General features: G+C 44.4%; 1 protein-coding gene across 3 annotated transcripts in view; it reads left to right on the top strand.

Moving 5' to 3' along the window:
• The window catches only part of Fbn1 (fibrillin 1), a 208,433-nt gene that overhangs the window by 151,474 nt on the left and 38,148 nt on the right, over positions 1 to 18,811 (top strand). For all 3 annotated transcript variants that reach the window (XM_036183938.1, XM_036183937.1, XM_036183939.1), the window contains exons 33-45: positions 681 to 803; positions 946 to 1,068; positions 2,567 to 2,692; positions 4,766 to 4,888; positions 6,535 to 6,657; positions 6,955 to 7,119; positions 8,845 to 8,913; positions 9,007 to 9,132; positions 10,023 to 10,145; positions 10,795 to 10,953; positions 11,561 to 11,632; positions 14,715 to 14,840; positions 17,750 to 17,872. In XM_036183938.1, the coding sequence (XP_036039831.1) occupies positions 681 to 803; positions 946 to 1,068; positions 2,567 to 2,692; positions 4,766 to 4,888; positions 6,535 to 6,657; positions 6,955 to 7,119; positions 8,845 to 8,913; positions 9,007 to 9,132; positions 10,023 to 10,145; positions 10,795 to 10,953; positions 11,561 to 11,632; positions 14,715 to 14,840; positions 17,750 to 17,872 (1,581 nt within the window). The remainder of the gene's footprint in view (positions 1 to 680; positions 804 to 945; positions 1,069 to 2,566; positions 2,693 to 4,765; positions 4,889 to 6,534; positions 6,658 to 6,954; positions 7,120 to 8,844; positions 8,914 to 9,006; positions 9,133 to 10,022; positions 10,146 to 10,794; positions 10,954 to 11,560; positions 11,633 to 14,714; positions 14,841 to 17,749; positions 17,873 to 18,811) is intronic.

The following is an 18,811-nucleotide window of genomic DNA, read 5'->3' as shown; positions in this document are numbered from 1 at the left end:
AGAAGAGTTACATATTGCCTTAAGCAACATTTTCTGCATTTGATTGAAGTGATAATACCGAAAATAAGGATCTAATAAAAGTAAAACATAATGGAATAACAATACTTTAAGTTTAAGAATAAAAATTATATAATTCAAAAGTTTTCTGATATGTCAACATTATATTCCTTTGCCTATAAAGATGTGAAAAATGTATAATTACCTATAGTTGTCTTTAAAAATATATTGCCATTAAAAACATGACCATGACCACTAACCAGAAGGCCATTAGGCAACTCACCTGTTAAGTTGTCACTTGGAGAGAGGTTTGCTTTGCTGAGGGATGCCTGGGTACTCCCATTAGAAATACAGAGATGAGCGGTTGGGGATTTAGTTCAGTGGTAGAGCACTTGCCTAGCAAGTGCAAGGTCCTGGGTTCGATCCTCATCTCAAAAAAAAAAAAAAAAAGAAATACAGAGATGAATGGAAGTTACCAACAGCAAATGCAATGACCACATCATTCCTTCCTTGTAAATTAAAACGCAAAGCTGCTCATCAGGGAGCTTAGCATCTATGTGGAGACTGAGTCATCTGTATTATGCCAGGGTGAGGATGAGAGAGAATCTGCTTTTGAATATTGCCATGTCATTAAAAAGACCAAAAAAGCTGTCGGTCTAGAGCACTGGTTATGTATTTTCCAGACATCAATGAGTGTGAGATCGGAGCACACAACTGTGGCAGACACGCTGTATGCACCAACACGGCAGGGAGCTTCAAGTGCAGCTGCAGTCCTGGGTGGATTGGAGACGGCGTCAAGTGCACAGGTGAACTGGAACAATAATGGCAGTTGCATTCATGAACTGTGTGGATTAGCAACACAAAAATAATAGTTTTGTAAAGTAAAATTTAATTTTATTTCAGTGCAAATGTCATGGTATTGATAATGATGTAAACTTTATTCTTAAGATCTGGATGAATGCTCTAATGGAACCCACATGTGCAGCCAACACGCAGACTGTAAGAACACCATGGGGTCCTACCGCTGTCTCTGTAAGGATGGCTACACAGGAGATGGCTTCACCTGCACAGGTAGGCTTGCTTTGGATACAACTGGGTAACCGTGTCAGAAAGCACAATAGCCACATCAGACCAATCCTTTTGAAGACTGGGGCATGCTGGTCGAGAAACAGAAAAGACTACTTGCTTATCTGAGATTAGATCCCCATGGAATGAAACTTAGAGGCAAGTCCCAAGGTGCCCTCAAAAAGTTAGCACAGTGTGTGTGTGTGTGTTTGTGTGTGTGTGTGTGTGTGTGTGTTTGTGTGTGTATGTGTGTCTATCTGTCTGTCTATCTGTCTCTCACATCTCATATACATGCATACATATACATATATATGCACATATATACATGTACATACATATGTGTATACATATACATTCATATGTACATACATCAATCCATATAATGGCATCACTATTCTAAAGCAAATCATATTCCTTTTTATATGTGTTCACCTTTGTGTTTTGGTGACTTGTTGTCTGTGTAGCTGTGTATCAAACCAAAGGATAAGCTTGCTGTAGGAAGATATGAAAGGGTAGAGGATGTGGTGTTCTGTTGGAGGAAAACAGCACAGACTTTCCCCACATTATCACCATCGCTGCATATTGGCATAACAACAGTTCAGAACCACTCTATAAGGCTTTCTCTCACTTTATGATGTATTCATGAAATTGCCTTCCCTCTTAGCTCTAATTAAAAGTCACAGAATTAGCATAAACTTACTATGTTAATTTAAATATGTACGATTGCATAAATACATGATTGCATAATTTATGCAGATAGTTATATACACATGTTCACAAAGACAGTACCTCTTGCACCAAGGCTTTGGGATTAACTAAGATAGCCCCATTGCCCATTGTCCATAAATAGTGACTACCTGTGTGACTTAGAGCATAAACTTCAATTAAATAAATTGAATCACTAATTTCTGGCTGGCACTGGGAAGTTAATGATAAGGTGCCAAGTAAGTATGAGAGAAGCTAAGGCTCACTGAGAGGCTTACTGAAAGTTTTACCATAGCTGAAACCATCTCTGCCCAACCCAGGGATGTTTTGTCTTATCATCTTGGGAAAAATATTTAAATTACACTTATTTAGTACCAATGCTTCACATGCTTGGTATTTAATGCTTGGAACCTGACTACTCTGCCTCCTCTGTCACCCCTTTGAGCTGAGCCCAGTGCCTGAGAAATGGGCATGCCCTGTGACATGTTCTTTCGAACATGTCCTTTCTGTGGGTGACCCTTCTTGTGAAAAGATCTTAGCCTGGATGATGAGTTTGACTTCATAGTCACTTTGCAGCACTAGTGATAATTTAGCCTCCAGGGTTATTAATCTGTATCCCATACTGCTGCATATTCAATATTGGCATTCAAAAGAGAAAACCAGGGAATTTAAATTCATCAAACAGGAATTACGATGAAGTGCAGTTATACTCAGGAACTTGGCAGTTATAAAAATTACAGGACCTGAGGCATTGGAAAGCGCTCGACTGCAAAAGCATAACTTGTGTTTCTGTCTGCAGACCTTGATGAGTGCTCCGAGAACTTGAACCTCTGCGGCAATGGCCAGTGCCTCAACGCCCCTGGCGGGTACCGCTGTGAATGTGACATGGGCTTCGTGCCCAGTGCTGACGGGAAGGCCTGTGAAGGTAAGTAACCACGGGGAAGCTGTAAGGAGCCTTCAGGTCTGCATGAGATTTACCTATTCAAACATGACTGGCTTTTTTTCTATTTTAAACTTGAAATACATTTTTGCCTTCATATTTAAGCTGCTTGGTTCAGTTGGTAGAGGATGTGATGGTTAGTATTGTTGGCTTCAGAAGATTTAGAAGGGCCAAAAGTCAAGCCTCCCGGAATGCCTATGAGAAATTGTCTAGATTAGGTTAACTGAGGTGAGGATCAACTCTGGTAGCACCCTTTTATAGGGTGTGGTCCTGGATTAGCTAAAATAAGAGAGAGTGAACTGAGTGCTAGCGTTCACTGCTTTCTGCTTCCTGACTGCGGACACCATGTGAGCAGATGCCTCAAGCTCTTGCCACCGTGGTTTCCCCTCCATGAACGTGCATGAGTTAAAATAAACGCTCTTAACTTGACTACTTTGCGGGGGGGGGGGGGGGGTATTTTGTCACACCAACAAGACAAGTAACTAGTATAGGGGGTTAGCCCTCAGGAAGACCATTTCTGTTGATGCAGAGAAGATCTAGGCCAAGTGATCTGCAAGGTTAGACCAGAGGATGGACATAAGAGAGAAAGAATGACCTGCACAGTTAATTCATTGCAACTCAGTTATCCGTACTTCTGGAAAAAAGAACTATTAAAGCACAGGACCCCTGGTGTTCTGTTTGAGGGTTTCTATAAATACAGAAACATGGCTGTTAATCTCTGTCAGCCTTTGGTTTCTGCAAGTCAAGGCTTCTGGATAATGACACCAGAGAGTTTGCTCCTTGTGTGGAATAATGTCCTAAATATATCTTAGAACAGTCTCCAAATATCTCACATATGTAGACAGAGAACGGAAGTTGAAATGTCCCTAGAGGAGAATTCCCTGGAATAGCACCACTTGCTTTTGTCCCTTGTCTTCAAGTTCTGTCTTTCTGGGGCATGTTGGCCAGACAGGAAGAGTCCTGGAAACCCCATGACTCAAGAAGGATCCAATCAGGAAAGAACAGGTTCTTCTCCTTCCTCACACTAGTCAAATCTAATCACACTGTCTTCATTAAAAGTAATTAGGACCTACTGTGAACTAAAATGATTTCAGGAGAAATAAACAAATGATAAGGACTGACAGACGTTTAGGCAAGTCCCCGATTAGTGCATTAGCCAATAGCTCTTCCTCGTTACGTAGATAGGAATTCAGAATCACTGTTCATTTTTGTGTACACACTGATTTCTGTACTACCCTTAGTTATGGAACCCTTGGGTGTTTTCTTTATCCTGTTCATGTTAAAAATGCAGCCCTGATATAAAATTTCTAAGGCAAGAAACTAGATTATGACCATGCTGGTGAGCCTAACGCCTTGTTTACTTCTGTGCTCCCAAACCCAGGGGAAACAGGTACTGTCCCACCTCTCCTGACAGAGACAGGCACGGGGCAAGTGTTGCTTCTCTTAAAACTCACAGGAAGGTTTTTGTTTGTTTGTTCTTACTATAAATCATCCCCGGCAGAGTGGTCACGCCTAGTTAAAGCAGTCTCCAGTCTGAAAGTGGGTGTATTCATCATGAGCACAGTGCTCAGATGAAGCAATGGTGCAGGCCTAGAAGAGGTATCTGCAGTGTGTGGGTCTCCTATGGACCACAGCAAGCACACACTGGAGGACCCGGGACAGAGGATAAAACTGAATTTTAAAGCTGCCCCAAAAGGGCCTTCAAATTTTAGTTCTCCACCAAAATTGGGGGAATATGTAGATAAGAACCCAAGAATTTAGTCTACCTTGTTCTGTTTGGCTCTTGCTTTACAATAGTAATGTAGACCCCTATCAAATGGCACAAATGTTCAGCCTATGGCTTGGCATGTGATGGGGCCCATCAGAGCCCTTCACTAGCAAGGCTTCTGTGTGCAGACAAATCCCCTGAGAGTCCAGGAAACTGCTTAGATTGATATCAAGTAGAATGCATTTGCTTAATGCTAATATCCATTGCCTAATTTTATTGAGTAGCCTTTTAAAATGGAAATTTACAAAAAAAAATAATAATCTCCCTCTTTTTGTACTCCCTCCCCCAAGATATCGATGAGTGCTCCCTTCCAAACATCTGTGTCTTCGGAACGTGTCACAATCTCCCAGGCCTCTTTCGTTGTGAGTGTGAGATTGGCTATGAACTGGACCGAAGCGGTGGGAACTGTACAGGTAAGGAGTCACTCACGTTCAACACGGGTTCCCAGGTATCCCAGGGAGCCATGGCTGGGGCCTCACCAGGACCACACAAGCTTCAGAGGAAAACAAAGGAAAAATGAGTCATTAAGGGTCAAGGGTACCTTTTGTCAGGCCTGAAGTTGATGTGGCGTGAGGAGGCACAGGAAAGAGACAGGTCTGCAGGCTTGAACATGAGTTTGTGGCTCCCCAGGGATGTTTCTGGGGTGCTCTGGCTGTGGCTTCTTGAATATGTCTTCAGAACTTCCTTTCCAAGGCCATGGCCTGGGATCTCTGGTTTGCTTTTTGTACATTTCCAATGCAAAACCCATACCTTTGCACCCTACTCCGGGTCCTGACCACCAGAGTGCCTGACCACCAGGGGCTGGCCATGCATTTCTTTTATATGTGGCGGTGGTTGGGAGTACAGGTGGGTAGTTAGGAGTCTGTGCATAGGTGTGCGGTGGCCAGAGTCACCATCCAGTGTCTTCCTCTGTACTTTCTATTTCATTTGCTGAGGCATACTCTCTCATTGAACCTGAACTCACTGGCCGGCATGAGTTCCTGGGACCTTCCTGCTTCTTCCTCCCAGTCCTAGGATTATGTGGGTGTAGTGGATCTCAACTCAGGTCCTCATACTTGCAGAGCAAACACTTCACCCACTGAACTGTCTCCTTAGCTCTATTTAATACAAAAGATTATTTATTTTTTTTGTAGAGCCAAGGACTCCCAAGGAACACAAGACAAAAAATATATATATAGAAAAATTATAGCCGCACAGCTCTCCTTGTACCAAGAAAAGGCTGACAATCATGGCCAGTTTCTTTCTTGTCTGCCCTCTCCTCAAGATACAGAGAAAATGGGTCCCATCCTGGAGGACATTAGGCTTTCCAGACCACAGGAAACAACATCGGACAAGTGTCCTGATTCCTCAGGCTGTCTTCTCCAAAGCCATTGGTCTAGTTTGGGGGGATTTCTTAAGCATTGAAAATAGAGGAAAAAAAGAAAATAGAGAAGAAGATTGTACAGAGTTAGAACTTGTCAAAAAAAAAAATCCATGTCCTAAATAACTGGAATGTTGTAGATATTTTTGGAATAGAAACCAAAAGGGAAATGTCTGGGACAGCATCTGTGCAGGCAGAGACTCAATGAGCTTAAAGAAACATGCTAAGCCTCCTGCATGTGTGTGCAGAGAAGATAATGCACACAGCCTGCTCCCAAATGTTCCCTGGGACATCTTGCTCTAATCTGACAAAATAACATGCCTCACATATTAAATGTATTGTTTTTATAAACCTAGGTCTGAAATTTTGGTTGGCCGAAGTCAAAACAATGTTTTGTCGTTAGTTACCCTGATTGGAATATTTTTCTTAGCTCCAAAGTTTTACATTTTATTCTGGTGATAGATTCGAAGGTAAACATGTTGGGGGTGTGGGGGTGTGGGTTGGTTCAAGGCTGTGACACAGTTCCTTTGTGGGGAAGCGCCTTTCAGAGGTGGGAGATTGCGTCACTAGGCATAATTGCCTCTAAGAATTGATGAGTTCTTGTCAGGGGCGTCAGGGGCCCTGGACTGGGTGCTGCCGCCTCTGGTGATGTCTGTGCACACTGACGCTGGGTAATCCTGCCCATTTCTTTGGCTGTAGATGTTAATGAGTGTCTGGATCCAACCACCTGTATCAGCGGGAACTGTGTGAACACTCCAGGCAGTTACACATGCGACTGTCCACCGGACTTTGAGCTGAATCCAACTCGAGTTGGCTGTGTTGGTAAGATCCTTAAAACTTGTCTGAGCCACATACTGTTTATTATTTTAAAAGTATAACTGAATGTTCATTTCTGATGTTTTCAAAAGTAATAGTGTAGAAATTTAAATATTTCTCAAAACATATTGTATACTTTGAGCATTTCTGAAGGAAAGTGATCAGCATATATTCTTGGGCTTCTTAATAAAAGTAATTATGATTTTTAAGCATTTTCAGAAATGAGTTTGACTCTTTACTCCTCCTACCCCTCAATAGGGAGAATTTGCCTGACATTTTTGTTTGTTTGTGTATGATAAATAGATACTCGTTCTGGAAACTGCTATCTGGATATCCGGCCCCGAGGAGACAATGGAGATACAGCCTGTAGTAATGAAATCGGAGTTGGCGTTTCCAAGGCTTCCTGCTGTTGTTCGTTGGGGAAAGCCTGGGGAACTCCATGTGAGCTGTGTCCTGCTGTGAACACGTGTAAGTGGACAGCCTCAGGACTGTTATTACTCCATCTCAGACCAGGTCTCTCTAGATCCAGAGTAACTGAAGGAGGAGCTGAGGGTGTCTCTGTTTATGACAGAAAAGGCAGGTCATTCCCATCAGGACACTTTGAGTACAGAACAGTCCAAAGAGTCCCTCTTCAGCTTGCCCTAAAAGCTTACATAGGGCAAGGAGTGTCTCCTATCCTAGGAAGAAGATAGAATTACTGTAATGTTCCAGGGCTAGGTCTTCAAGTATATTTGAATGGAAGCTTCAGAATTCAATTTGAAGTATGTAAAGAATACATCTCCTATAAAAAGGGGCTTCTATCTTGTACTTTGACTTACAATCAGGTGTAGCCAGTCTGGCCAAAGTCAGTGTCTGGTGCTTCCAAGGTATATTAGATAAATGTTGATTCATTTCTTGACGAGGGGTCATTTATTTACTTCTCAAAATACTCACCAGTTAAGTCGAGAAGATATAGATGAGGTAGTCAGAGGCCTGCCCTCTGAGAATGTTCGGTCTGTTAGGCAGAATGGGACCCAAATGTAGGAGCTCTGATTCAGCATGGCCTCCACCACAAGGGAAGAGGGAAGGCACAGAGTCACATTTGATAGGAAACATGCTCTAGGTTCAAGTCAGGAGGCTCTGAGGGGCGGCTCCCTGACCGAGGCCAGGTAGCCTCTGAGGTATGAATGCAGTCACACAGGCAAAAGACACAGGCCGGCAGGTACCACCTTTCCTTCCTCTTCAGAGAGAGCGCTGAGTTCAAGCCAGAAGTGGGTGCGGACCACGCTGTGAATTTTAGAGCTTTGCTTTGGAAAAAGGACATGTCCTAAGTGAGGAGACACCCCGAAGAGGGGGAGAAGAAAATTAAAGGTGGAGGGACCCCAAATCACTGATAGTAAGAGACTAGGAGGGGAAACCCAGATTTGGATTTGGGAATATGGAATTCAGCTTTATAAATTAATAATGATCAACAAAGGGTCACTAGCTCAAATTAGAATGGGAATTTAGATATATATGAGTCCACAGGGTTTCACAACCCAGGGCACGGGCCAAGCTCAGGAAGACTGACAATTATGAAAGACAGAGCCTAGGGTTCTTTAGGGCAATTTTATAGGCTGGATCCCTGTCATTCACATGCTGAGGCATGACACTGAAAGAATTGTTCTACATGGATCTTCATGGCTTGAGGGAGGAGTTAAAAGATGCTGGGAAAGACGGCTTTTTAAAAAACATCTGGGTTTTACATGTGTGGAACAGAGGAGTGAGAAAAATATCTACACATCAAGGAGGGCAGTAGGCCGAAACCATGAATGAAGAATCTCCTAAGCTCTGTTTGGAAAGGGTCTTAGGGACAGGTTGATGATCATTCTTAGGGGAGGTGGTGACACCCAGGAAGGAATGCTAAATACAACCAGGACGGAGTGAAGTGTGCAGGAAACAGAAATGGAAGGGAACTCTGTTTTTAAAAGCAGCGACAGAGATAGAGCATGAACTACCTCCCAAGAATGTAGGACCCGGAGAGTAACTGCAGGTTTCCAAGATCAGCACAGCGGCCTTATGTTTAGGAAGCAATCCATGTATGCTAAGATGCTCACTTGCTTTAAATGGCTAAATAAGAGTGGAAGATTCTGGAAGGTTAGCATTTTCTGTCAGATGTGTCAGCCTTTCTCCTGAAGGTGTTAGGAACTCACATGGAACCTTTTGTTTCCGTAGCTGAGTATAAAATTCTTTGCCCTGGAGGAGAAGGTTTCCGTCCAAACCCCATCACCGTTATATTGGAAGGTAAGTGGTTCTCCTTTGTCTCAACACGTACACCTTTTGGATGACCTGGGTTGGTTCGCATCCTGAAGACATGCCTTGTTTTCCTTCTGATAGACATTGATGAGTGCCAGGAGCTTCCAGGGCTGTGCCAAGGCGGGAAGTGTATCAACACCTTCGGCAGCTTCCAGTGCCGCTGTCCGACTGGTTACTACCTGAACGAAGACACTCGAGTGTGTGATGGTGAGTGATCCCTTGTAGGAAATGTTCTTTCAAATACTGAGGATGACTATCACCCTAAACCAGGATACAGTTACCCAGAAATTGAGGGGTTAACAGTATAGCTTCACAAGCCAAACTTGAGCTAAACCATGTTCTTTTTCTAAACCCATTTTCACTGACTAGCAAGCCTCCTATCTCTGCATTCAGAGCAGTTCTAGGCTCTTCTTGTCCTTAACTACTTGTCACCTGTACAAGTGTATTCAGATGAGCCCGCCAGAAGGCAGGGCTTTGTCTTTAAGATACAACGAATGGCCTTATTCAACTTCTTAAAGATGAAGAATTTTGACTGTTTTTCAGTTTGAGAACAATTAGCCCAAGGACTGGGGATGGAGGTGGGGAACCCATCTACCTCCAGGATTCACAAGACAGTTGGGAGGAGACCTCTTCAGTAAGAATTATTGAAACATCACAGTGCATTGGCATCAGTACTGAGACTTGCAGCCAACAAATGCTCCTGTGAGCCGCCTTGTTTAAAAACGGAGAGGCGCTAAGACTCCCTCCTACATTCCTTTACAGTGAAGATTTAGGAAGCCAGTCGCTGATGGCTTCAGTCTAGATTATATCTACAAACATATGAAGATTTTGCCCCAGCTCCATCTCTCAGTGCTTTGGGAGAACATTAAGGACCGATTTGTTAAGCTCTCATATCAGAAGGCATGAGTCCCTTTGTAGACCTTCTTTGCTGAAAATCTGGACACCCATAGGCTGAGTACCTGCTGTTCACATCTGGGTTTCAAGCCCTCCGGACGGAGGCTTTGCTCTTGCTGTCAACATTCCACTGACACCGGACACCGGCCCATTCCAGAGCGATGCGTTCATAGTCACGGAACACCTTCTCTTCTGGGTTATAGATGTGAACGAATGTGAGACTCCTGGAATCTGCGGGCCAGGGACGTGTTACAACACCGTTGGCAACTATACCTGCATCTGCCCTCCAGATTACATGCAAGTGAACGGGGGAAACAATTGCATGGGTGAGTCTCAGTGTGTCTCAGGCATGTGAGCTTGACTCTGGCCTGCAAAGGCCAGACAAGCACCTGGGGTTGCCATTGTTCTGCTCATCAGAGTGCCTCCCTGCTTTGAACTGGTGTAGTTCAGTTCACCCTGCCCCGCCCCCTGACATGCCCCTTGCAGACCATAAGTTTTGCATTGTCACCACTGTGTGTGGGTGGTTGACGGTTTTTCTATAAAATGTGCTGTTGGAAGATGCCAAACGGTTTAATAGTACTTCTTTCGTTTGACTTATAGGTGTGTCTTTATACACTTACATTACAGCACTGACCTACAGCATTAGCATACCATGAGTCGGAAATATGAGTCTCGCTGCCAAATAGCAGTGGAGAATTGTTATGAGGAGCGTGGGTGGAGGGCCGTGTCGAGTTTGCTAATGCTGCACTACAGAGTGCACTACATCATTCCGTGGCACAGAGCACCAGAGAGTGCATCTCTCCGAGTGCCTTGCTTGTGGCAGCATGGCTAGCCGAGAAGCTGTGTGTGCGACGGTCTGCCGCTCTTACCACGCTGGACTGGCACGTGCACTTGCCTTTGGAGACTTGCGGTAAACGCTGCTGTGTTGTGCAGAGCCCGTGGGATTACCGGCATGTTTGTTCTCTTTTCCTCCAGACATGAGAAGAAGTCTGTGCTACAGAAACTACTATGCTGACAACCAGACTTGCGACGGAGAGCTCTTGTTCAACATGACCAAGAAGATGTGCTGCTGCTCCTACAACATTGGCAGAGCCTGGAATAAGCCCTGTGAACAGTGTCCGGTCCCGAGCACAGGTGACATTGGGTTTCATGGCTACCATAGTGGATACATCGGCTAGGAAGTAGAAAGCCAATCAAACTAACGAGAGAAGAGAGTGTATTCTTTCTTTTCAGAGGGAAAACTTGACCCGCAAGGGCAAGCGTTTACCTTACCGTTGACTGTGGTCCTGTCTGCTGAAAGCCAAGTGACAGAATAAATTTCCTCACTTACATCCAAATTTATAACCAGAGCTGTAAATTCAACATATCACAAAAACATAAACCTTGCTGGCATTGTTTATATTAAAACATTGGAAGTATCAGGGAAACCAGCATGATAAATAAATGAACATAATTTTTTATGTGTTTAAAACTAACCTTGGGCTATGGAGAAGGCTCTGTGTATAAAGTCACTTGCTACACAAGTGTGAGGACCCGAGTAGGGATGTTGAGAACCTGTGTGAAAGCCAGCCACAGCAACCAGGATGGAGGATAAGGAAACCTGTTTCTCCCACAGTGTCAGGAGGTTACATCTGCAGTATTTCCAGATGGGAGCGTTTTCACAGCTGTTTGCGTAGTTATTTCTCTCCCTGAGTTCTTGCTCATCCCTGACCTCTGCCCCTTCTTTGTTTAACTCTTGCAGATGAATTTGCTACCCTCTGTGGAAGCCAAAGGCCAGGCTTTGTCATTGACATTTACACTGGCTTACCCGTGGGTGAGTTTGAGACTGTGTGCTTGTGAGCATGATGGGGGTCCTCTGCTTCAGCCACTGAGTTAAAAGCGGGGGATATACACACCACCATTTTCCTAGGTTCTCTTTCTCCTTTTCTTTTCTGAGAAGGAAAAATTGTCAAACCATGCCTCAAGCAGGTTTGAAGACCACGTCTTCATTAGAAAAAACGATGAGAAGCCCTTTGCAGCGCCACCTAATGGACAGAAGCCTTCACTGCTCATGATGAAGGGGCCTGGGAAGCTTTTCAGGAAATAACAGTCCAGTTTAATGAATCTTAGTGAATCAACAAGGGAAGACAGGGCCAGATGCTGTTGGATTTACCTTAACCCCCCAGTCTTTCCTTCTAAGTTTAACATGATGTTTCCATTCTTTTATGAGGGCTTATTACACAAAGCCCCCCTGCTCATCAAATTTGCCTCCCCTCACCGCTGTTTTGGTCCCTCCCTTAGAGAATTTCATAGGTATAAAAGTCTTTTCAGAGCCAGGCATGGTGGCACATGCCTTTAAATCCCAGCACTTGAGAGGCAGAGGCAGGCAGATCTCTGAGTTCGAGGTCAGCCTGGTCTATAGAGTGAGTTCTAGGACAGCCAGGGATACACAGAGAGACCCTGTCTTGAGGGGGAAAAAATCTTTCCAGTATGATGTCTCATGTGGGGTCTGAAGCGTCCTGTGGTGGGAAAGTAGCTTGGACTAGATAGAGAGGCACCATGGATTGAGAAGCGGTGCACAAGGTTAGCCAGCACAGACTGTGCCCTTGCGGTTTACAAGCAAACACCACCAAAGTCAATGGACGCTGCTGCGTTCTCAGTGTCTCCCCGCTGTGATTTGTGTCCATCCCTAGATGCCCCCTAAGCCTCTGCAACTGCATCTGGTAGCAGACACCACCCTTGCTTTGTCTTGCCTTATTCCTAGTAAGTAAAGCTGAAATCCACATCAGCCTTTCCAGTGACCTTGTTTAAGAAAACAAGGACCTGGGCCAGCAATCAGTAGGCTTTCGTAGCGCCAAATCCATATGGCTCCACAGGCCAGTCAACATCCAAAGAAACTTCATGGTTTGGAAAGAAAAACTGCTAAATGACATTGGCATGGAACACCTGGCCTTAGCTACTCTGTTTTTCTCCTTCCCAAAACAACTTTTAATCTGTCTAGAATCTATGATTGGGAGGTAAGTGGCCTCTAATGGTAATGGGTCTCCATGGGCAGTCCAGGCATGTAACCCAGCAAGGCCCTGGCCCCCACAGTTGGCAGTCAGCAAAGACTTGAAATGGCATGAGCACCATCCACTAGTAGACCTGGGAAGACCTCCAACCATCTTGTCCAAATTCCTTGCTTTCCAATGGAGGAGACAGAGGCCCAGAAAAGGGAAGGGACTCACCCAAGGCCACCTAGCTAATTAGTAACAGAGCTGGGACCAGAACCCAGTCCTGACTCACAATTTGCTTGGCTTCTAGCCCTGGGCAACTAGAATGGTATTTTGCAATGTACTTAGTGTTACCAAATTCTGCCACGACAAAATAGTTAGATGATTGTAAGACCTTGTTTTATTTGAGCTTACAGCCTCCCTCTGAAAGGTCTTGGAACTGTTAGTATATAGCGTCCTTTCCTGGGTGGCTAAAACTATATAGCATGTTTATTAATCTTGTCTTAAAATATAAACTTCTCCAAATGGAAATAAAATCCAGACAGGAAAAGAAAAAGAAAACATTTAATAATATCCTTTTGCTATTTTGTACCTAACAATGACTAGGGATTTGGTCCAGTCTATTTTTACTAAGCTGGGTAATAACACATCATTGCTACTTAGAACTAACAGATGTGGGTGACCCCGTTTCATGTTTAATCTATACTAAAAGAATGGACTCTAAATTGGTTCTTGTTTGCAGATAAAACATGGTGATGTTTCCTCACATGGCTATTTAACATTGGCATCAAAGGCATAAGAATCTAAAGACAAAATTACCTATGTTCAAAATAGTGATGTTTTGAGATTGTGCCCTTGGAGATTTTGTTTTAATTGGTTGTTTAGATTAGCATGTAAAACAACGGGCTTTATTATGACATTTTCCATACACATGTGTGGTTACACTTCTCACCCTCTCCTCTCTCCTATGTCCCACTCCCACTGTGCCTTTGGCTGGTCCCATCTCTCCTTCCAGCCAGCCCTACCTCTGCTGTCTTGCTACAGGAATCCCACTACCCTATTTCACCTCCCTTGAGACCCCTTCCTTTGCTCTCACCATCCCCCTTCTGGTTTCACCGCCTCTGTCTCCCTTGGAGACTCCAGGCTGTGCTTTCCATTAAGGAGGTCAGTTTGCTTCAGACAAAGTCAAACTCTTGAAAAGGGGTCTCGGCCAGGTTGTTTTCAGGGTGTGTTCTTTTGAGGTTTCTGCTGTTCTTATAAATTCCACCTTATGGCTAGAGAGATGGCTAAATGGTTTGGAGCACTGGCTGCTCTTCCAGAGGACCCAGGTTCAATTCCCAGCACCCACATGGCAGCTCACCACTGCCTATAACTCCTACTCCACAAGATCTGACAGCTTCCCACAGACATGCATACAGGCAAAATACCAATGCACATAAAATAAAAATAAACAGACTCCACCTTAGCTTATGGCTGTCTCCTTACAACTCTGGCAAGCAAATACCCTACGGAGCCTCCTGATTATAATAAGAAAACAAAGTTTCTCTGTAGAGTAACAGAAGCCTCAGGAACCAGAGACTCGTTGACATGGTCTGTCAAACTCTGACAAGCAGATAGAGGGGCCCTCCAGGAGAAGATGCCGACAAGCCCAAACCTCTGACCTTAGGAAACACAGTCTACCATGACAGTTCTTGCTCACAGCTGACCACATCTTCAATCGGTCCCTCCTCATCCTGCATACATGTTGCTCAGTGGATTCAAATGTGGTCCCTACCCTACAAATAGGATGCTTTGCCACAAAATCTAACCCCAAAGATATGGAATCCACATAAACACACGTGGGTCTGTCTTTCCAATCCCATCTTCAGCTTTCACAGGCTCGTGGGCCACACCGTTGCTCACAAGGGGCTTCTCTGTTTCTAGATATTGACGAATGCAGGGAGATCCCAGGGGTCTGTGAGAATGGAGTGTGCATCAACATGGTCGGCAGCTTCAGGTGTGAGTGTCCAGTGGGATTCTTCTATAATGACAAGCTACTGGTTTGTGAAGGTAAGTGTGACTACCACATCTACAAGCAAAGCACCTGGCAGGAGACTTAGCAACACCCTTGCAAATTCTACACCACTGGACTCAGCTCAAGAGCTAGAATAGAAAAAAACACGGGGTAGGAAGATCTCCTGGAGTTGACAAAAATACTTTTTAGGAATGTATTAATTAAGAAGAGCACATGGTAGAGACCTACATGAGATTTCATGAAAAAACAACTCCACTTTTTTTTTTTTTCATTAACTCCTAAGGGGGAAACTAAGATGTTCATTCTAGAGCCTCTTCCTCAACACACAACGTATTAGTTTCCCAGCTGATAGAGAAAACCTTTGAGTTCCTGGATGTGTCCATTAGATTGCTTTTGTTTCTTTTTCTTCAAAGCAAACACAAGAGGATAATTATCTTTAGCTAAATGTCAAAGCCAGTGTTCTCTTCAAAACAGAGATCTACTTACCCAGAATAGAAACAATGGCAAAAACCAATATTGCAAACACATGAGAGAATTCTAAATGGCAAGAAGAACAAATTTGATTTTATATGGAGAATATTGGCATGCAGGTAGATGGACCTCCAGTTGCCTGCTGCTGCCATATATATAGACAGAGATTCTTGAGTCTCCCTTGTAACACATCATACTTTCCCCCTCCAACAGGGAAGACAGCATTCTTTTACATTTTAGTGGAAGAGACATTGCTGTGTATTAAATATGTGATGTTCTCTAGGATAACTGGAATCAGTTTCTCTGCAATGCTTGAGCGGCAGGCCTCTAGCCAAGTTTTACACATTATAGAAAGGTTGTGTTATTACCCCTTGGAGCATGTGTTATGGAACACATGTCAGTATTTTGACATTAACAAAGCATTTTCTCTAAATTGGGAACAGTTTACGATCCACACGTAGAGTTACGTTCCATTAGTAACCACAGGCTTATTAGACTCTCCTGCCAACTTTCAACCACTGTGGCCAACTGGGCACGCATTGCTTACCCTGCTTGTTGTGTGGGTTGTGGGCAGAGGTGATAGCCAGTCTGGGCCTTTTTCAAGAGATAGCCAGTTCAGAGCAGGGCCCCAGCTGTGGGGTTCCCAGGAACCATCAAGAATCAGGTTCCTGCAGAGAAAGCCAATGTAGGAAGACTAGGAAACAGCAGATCTTATCATGCTAGTGGCAGCTGTCCTCTTCTTGGCTGTTCCCTTCCCTTCTGGTATGAATCTAAGGCTGCCTGCCACTTTTTCCTTGTGTTTTCTCTTATCTCCATTTAGAAGCCCATTGGATAGCTATTCAAATACCCCTTTGCTACTAATATTTGCCAAAAGTGCTGCCCTTGGCCAGGACTCATAGGCAAGGCCACCCATGAGCAGAAAGTCAACCCAGACCTTGCAACATACGTGGGATAGAAAGCCTGCAGCTGGGCCAGGGCAAGATCCCCTGTTGCCAGGGAAGACCCAGCATGCTCTACCCACTGGCTCTGCCTAGAAAGGTATCAAGATACAGTCCCATTCAGAGAACATTCAGAAGATTAGGTGTTCTGATTTGGGGTTCCCATTTCACAAATTCTTCATCTCCGAGGTGAGTGTTTAAAAGTGCTCAGCAGCTTCCCACCACATTCTTAGCCTTCAAAATAAATCAGAAAGTGAGGGTTGATTTCATGCATGTCTCAGCCATCCTGAAACTGGAATGGATTCCAGGAATGTTTCTTGGGGACTTCCATATTTATACTTTCCACAAGGAAGTGCATGAGCAGATGTCAGGCTCGCGTGTCACGGAAGTGCCTGCCTGCCTGTCACACCACTTGGCTTCTGTGGCGTGGGTGACTCTGTGTTTCCTTACAGCTTACAATCAGGTCAAACAGTGCCATGTTCATCCTAACACTGGCACTGGCCCACCTCAGACAGACACTGCCGCTCCCCCGGTGGTGGTCAGGTTTTCCCACCAGGCCTGAGAGACATCCTGATGTGTTTCTGTTGTGGCTTTTTCTGGGGAGGTCTGAACAGACATCTCTTCACTCAAAGTAGGGCACTGACAGCAAAGAAGAGAACTAAGTTTCTAAGTTATGTACAGGAGCATGGGTGAGGGATTCCAAACAGGAACATGGATGGCCATGGGCAGCTACATCACTAAAAAGCCTACCTACCCTCCCCCAACATGGGGGACAGTTCATGGAAGCTGATTGCTAAAAGGCTCACAGGCAGCTTGGCTGGCCCTCAGCCAGTCTCCTCTTCCCGGGCACTGTTTCTGCCTTTCTTCCTTGGGACTAAACTGTCTTCGGAGTTCTGTTCCCTTCCTGGGCCTGCTGTGTCTCATCTCCTAGGGATCGGGATCCACCATTGGTAATGGACTTACTGGCGATGGAAACAGATCTATAGTGACATGTATATCTACCGTGATTTTAGAGTGATGCACATCTACTATGATTGTGTCATAGTTTCTTGGCCCTAAGGCTTCTCTGTGTTTTATGTACCTGCCCCCACACACACACACACCCTAATCTAAGCCCTGGGAACTACTAATCTCTTCTGTAGTCCCTTTTTTGCCTTTTCCAGAAATTCAAATAGTTGGAATCAGAACAGTTATTTAGCCTTTTCACTTTTTAATTCACATGTGAGTGTCTTCCATTTCTTCTTGTAGCTGAGTGTCTTCCATGTCTTCTGGTAGCTCACAAGAATACTGACTGACATTTTACCATCTCAGTATATCACAATGTATTTATAATGCATTCACCTAGTGAAGGGTTTCCTGGTTGCTTGCAAGTTTTTGCCGTTATGAATGAATCTGCCATAAATTTCCCTTGCTGTCCTTTCAAAAGCTAGAGCCAAAATAAGATAGATGTCATGGACATACTCTCTTCTCGCTCTCACTGGTGTTACAACGCCAGACTCTGTTCTCCCTCAAATTAAACTCTCTGCTGCTTGCAGATATTGATGAGTGTCAGAACGGCCCAGTGTGCCAGCGCAATGCCGAATGCGTCAACACCGCGGGCAGCTACCGCTGTGACTGTAAGCCAGGCTATCGCCTCACCTCCACGGGTCAATGCAACGGTAAGTAGCATCCACACAGAGCCTGTCGCCGTCTCTGTTCTGATATCTGCTCTTCTTCAGCAATTATAAAACTAAGGAATAGAAGACAAGGTTTAGGTTGATAAACCCAAAGTAGCTAAAGAGAAACAAAAACAGGAAAAAGGAAAATTGTTGGAATATCTAAACTTAGCTTTATAAAGGAGATATTTGCAAAAGAAAATGGGGGTCATTTATATAAATGATTGCCTTTATCCCTACCCCACCCAGAGATACCCACCTCCCCACACATATAAAATCAGTGTTCATGACCAAATTATTACTCCACCTCCTCCATTTATGCTAGAAGGCCGCACTCCCTTGAGTTGGAGCAGATCTTCCTATATAAACAGATTTAACACACACACACACACACACACACACACACACACACACACACACACACCACTGCCACCACACCCTTGTCTTCCCAAACATCTTACTGACAAAAATCCCCCCCTGAAGGCAGCATACACCGACAGTCTCATCAGCCCTCCATTACCTACAGTAAGCTGGATGTTCGGAATGTGAGATGACCACCTTTGTCAGGATGTGGTGTAAGTAAGAAGGGAGTGTGTTGTCAACTTCCATAGGTGGTAAACTCAGTCAGCTTTGGATGGTATCCATAGCTAGTGGCATGACGATGTAGACCCTCGTGTTTCAGCTCACAGGCAAACCAATCCTTCAGCCTGGTCTTCCTGTAAGCTTCAGCGTGGTTACAATTGTTGCACTTTTAAGGTCAGGAAGAATGTGTCACCCTGCTCAGGGCTCACTTCCAAGTGTGTTTCCTGGGGTTTTGTGCATTTGTGAATGAAACAACTCCGGGGGAGACCATGGTCAGGTTTTCCTTGGCTCTCCTGGCCAGCGGTGATTAAGTGGTAGGAAGTGTGCTGCTCTCCGAAGGGTGTTTCCCATTGTTTAATG

Source organism: Onychomys torridus, chromosome 4 (genome assembly GCF_903995425.1).
Source record: "Onychomys torridus chromosome 4, mOncTor1.1, whole genome shotgun sequence".
NCBI classification, from domain to species: domain Eukaryota; kingdom Metazoa; phylum Chordata; class Mammalia; order Rodentia; family Cricetidae; genus Onychomys; species Onychomys torridus.
This window is presented reverse-complemented; position numbering and strand designations above follow the sequence as displayed.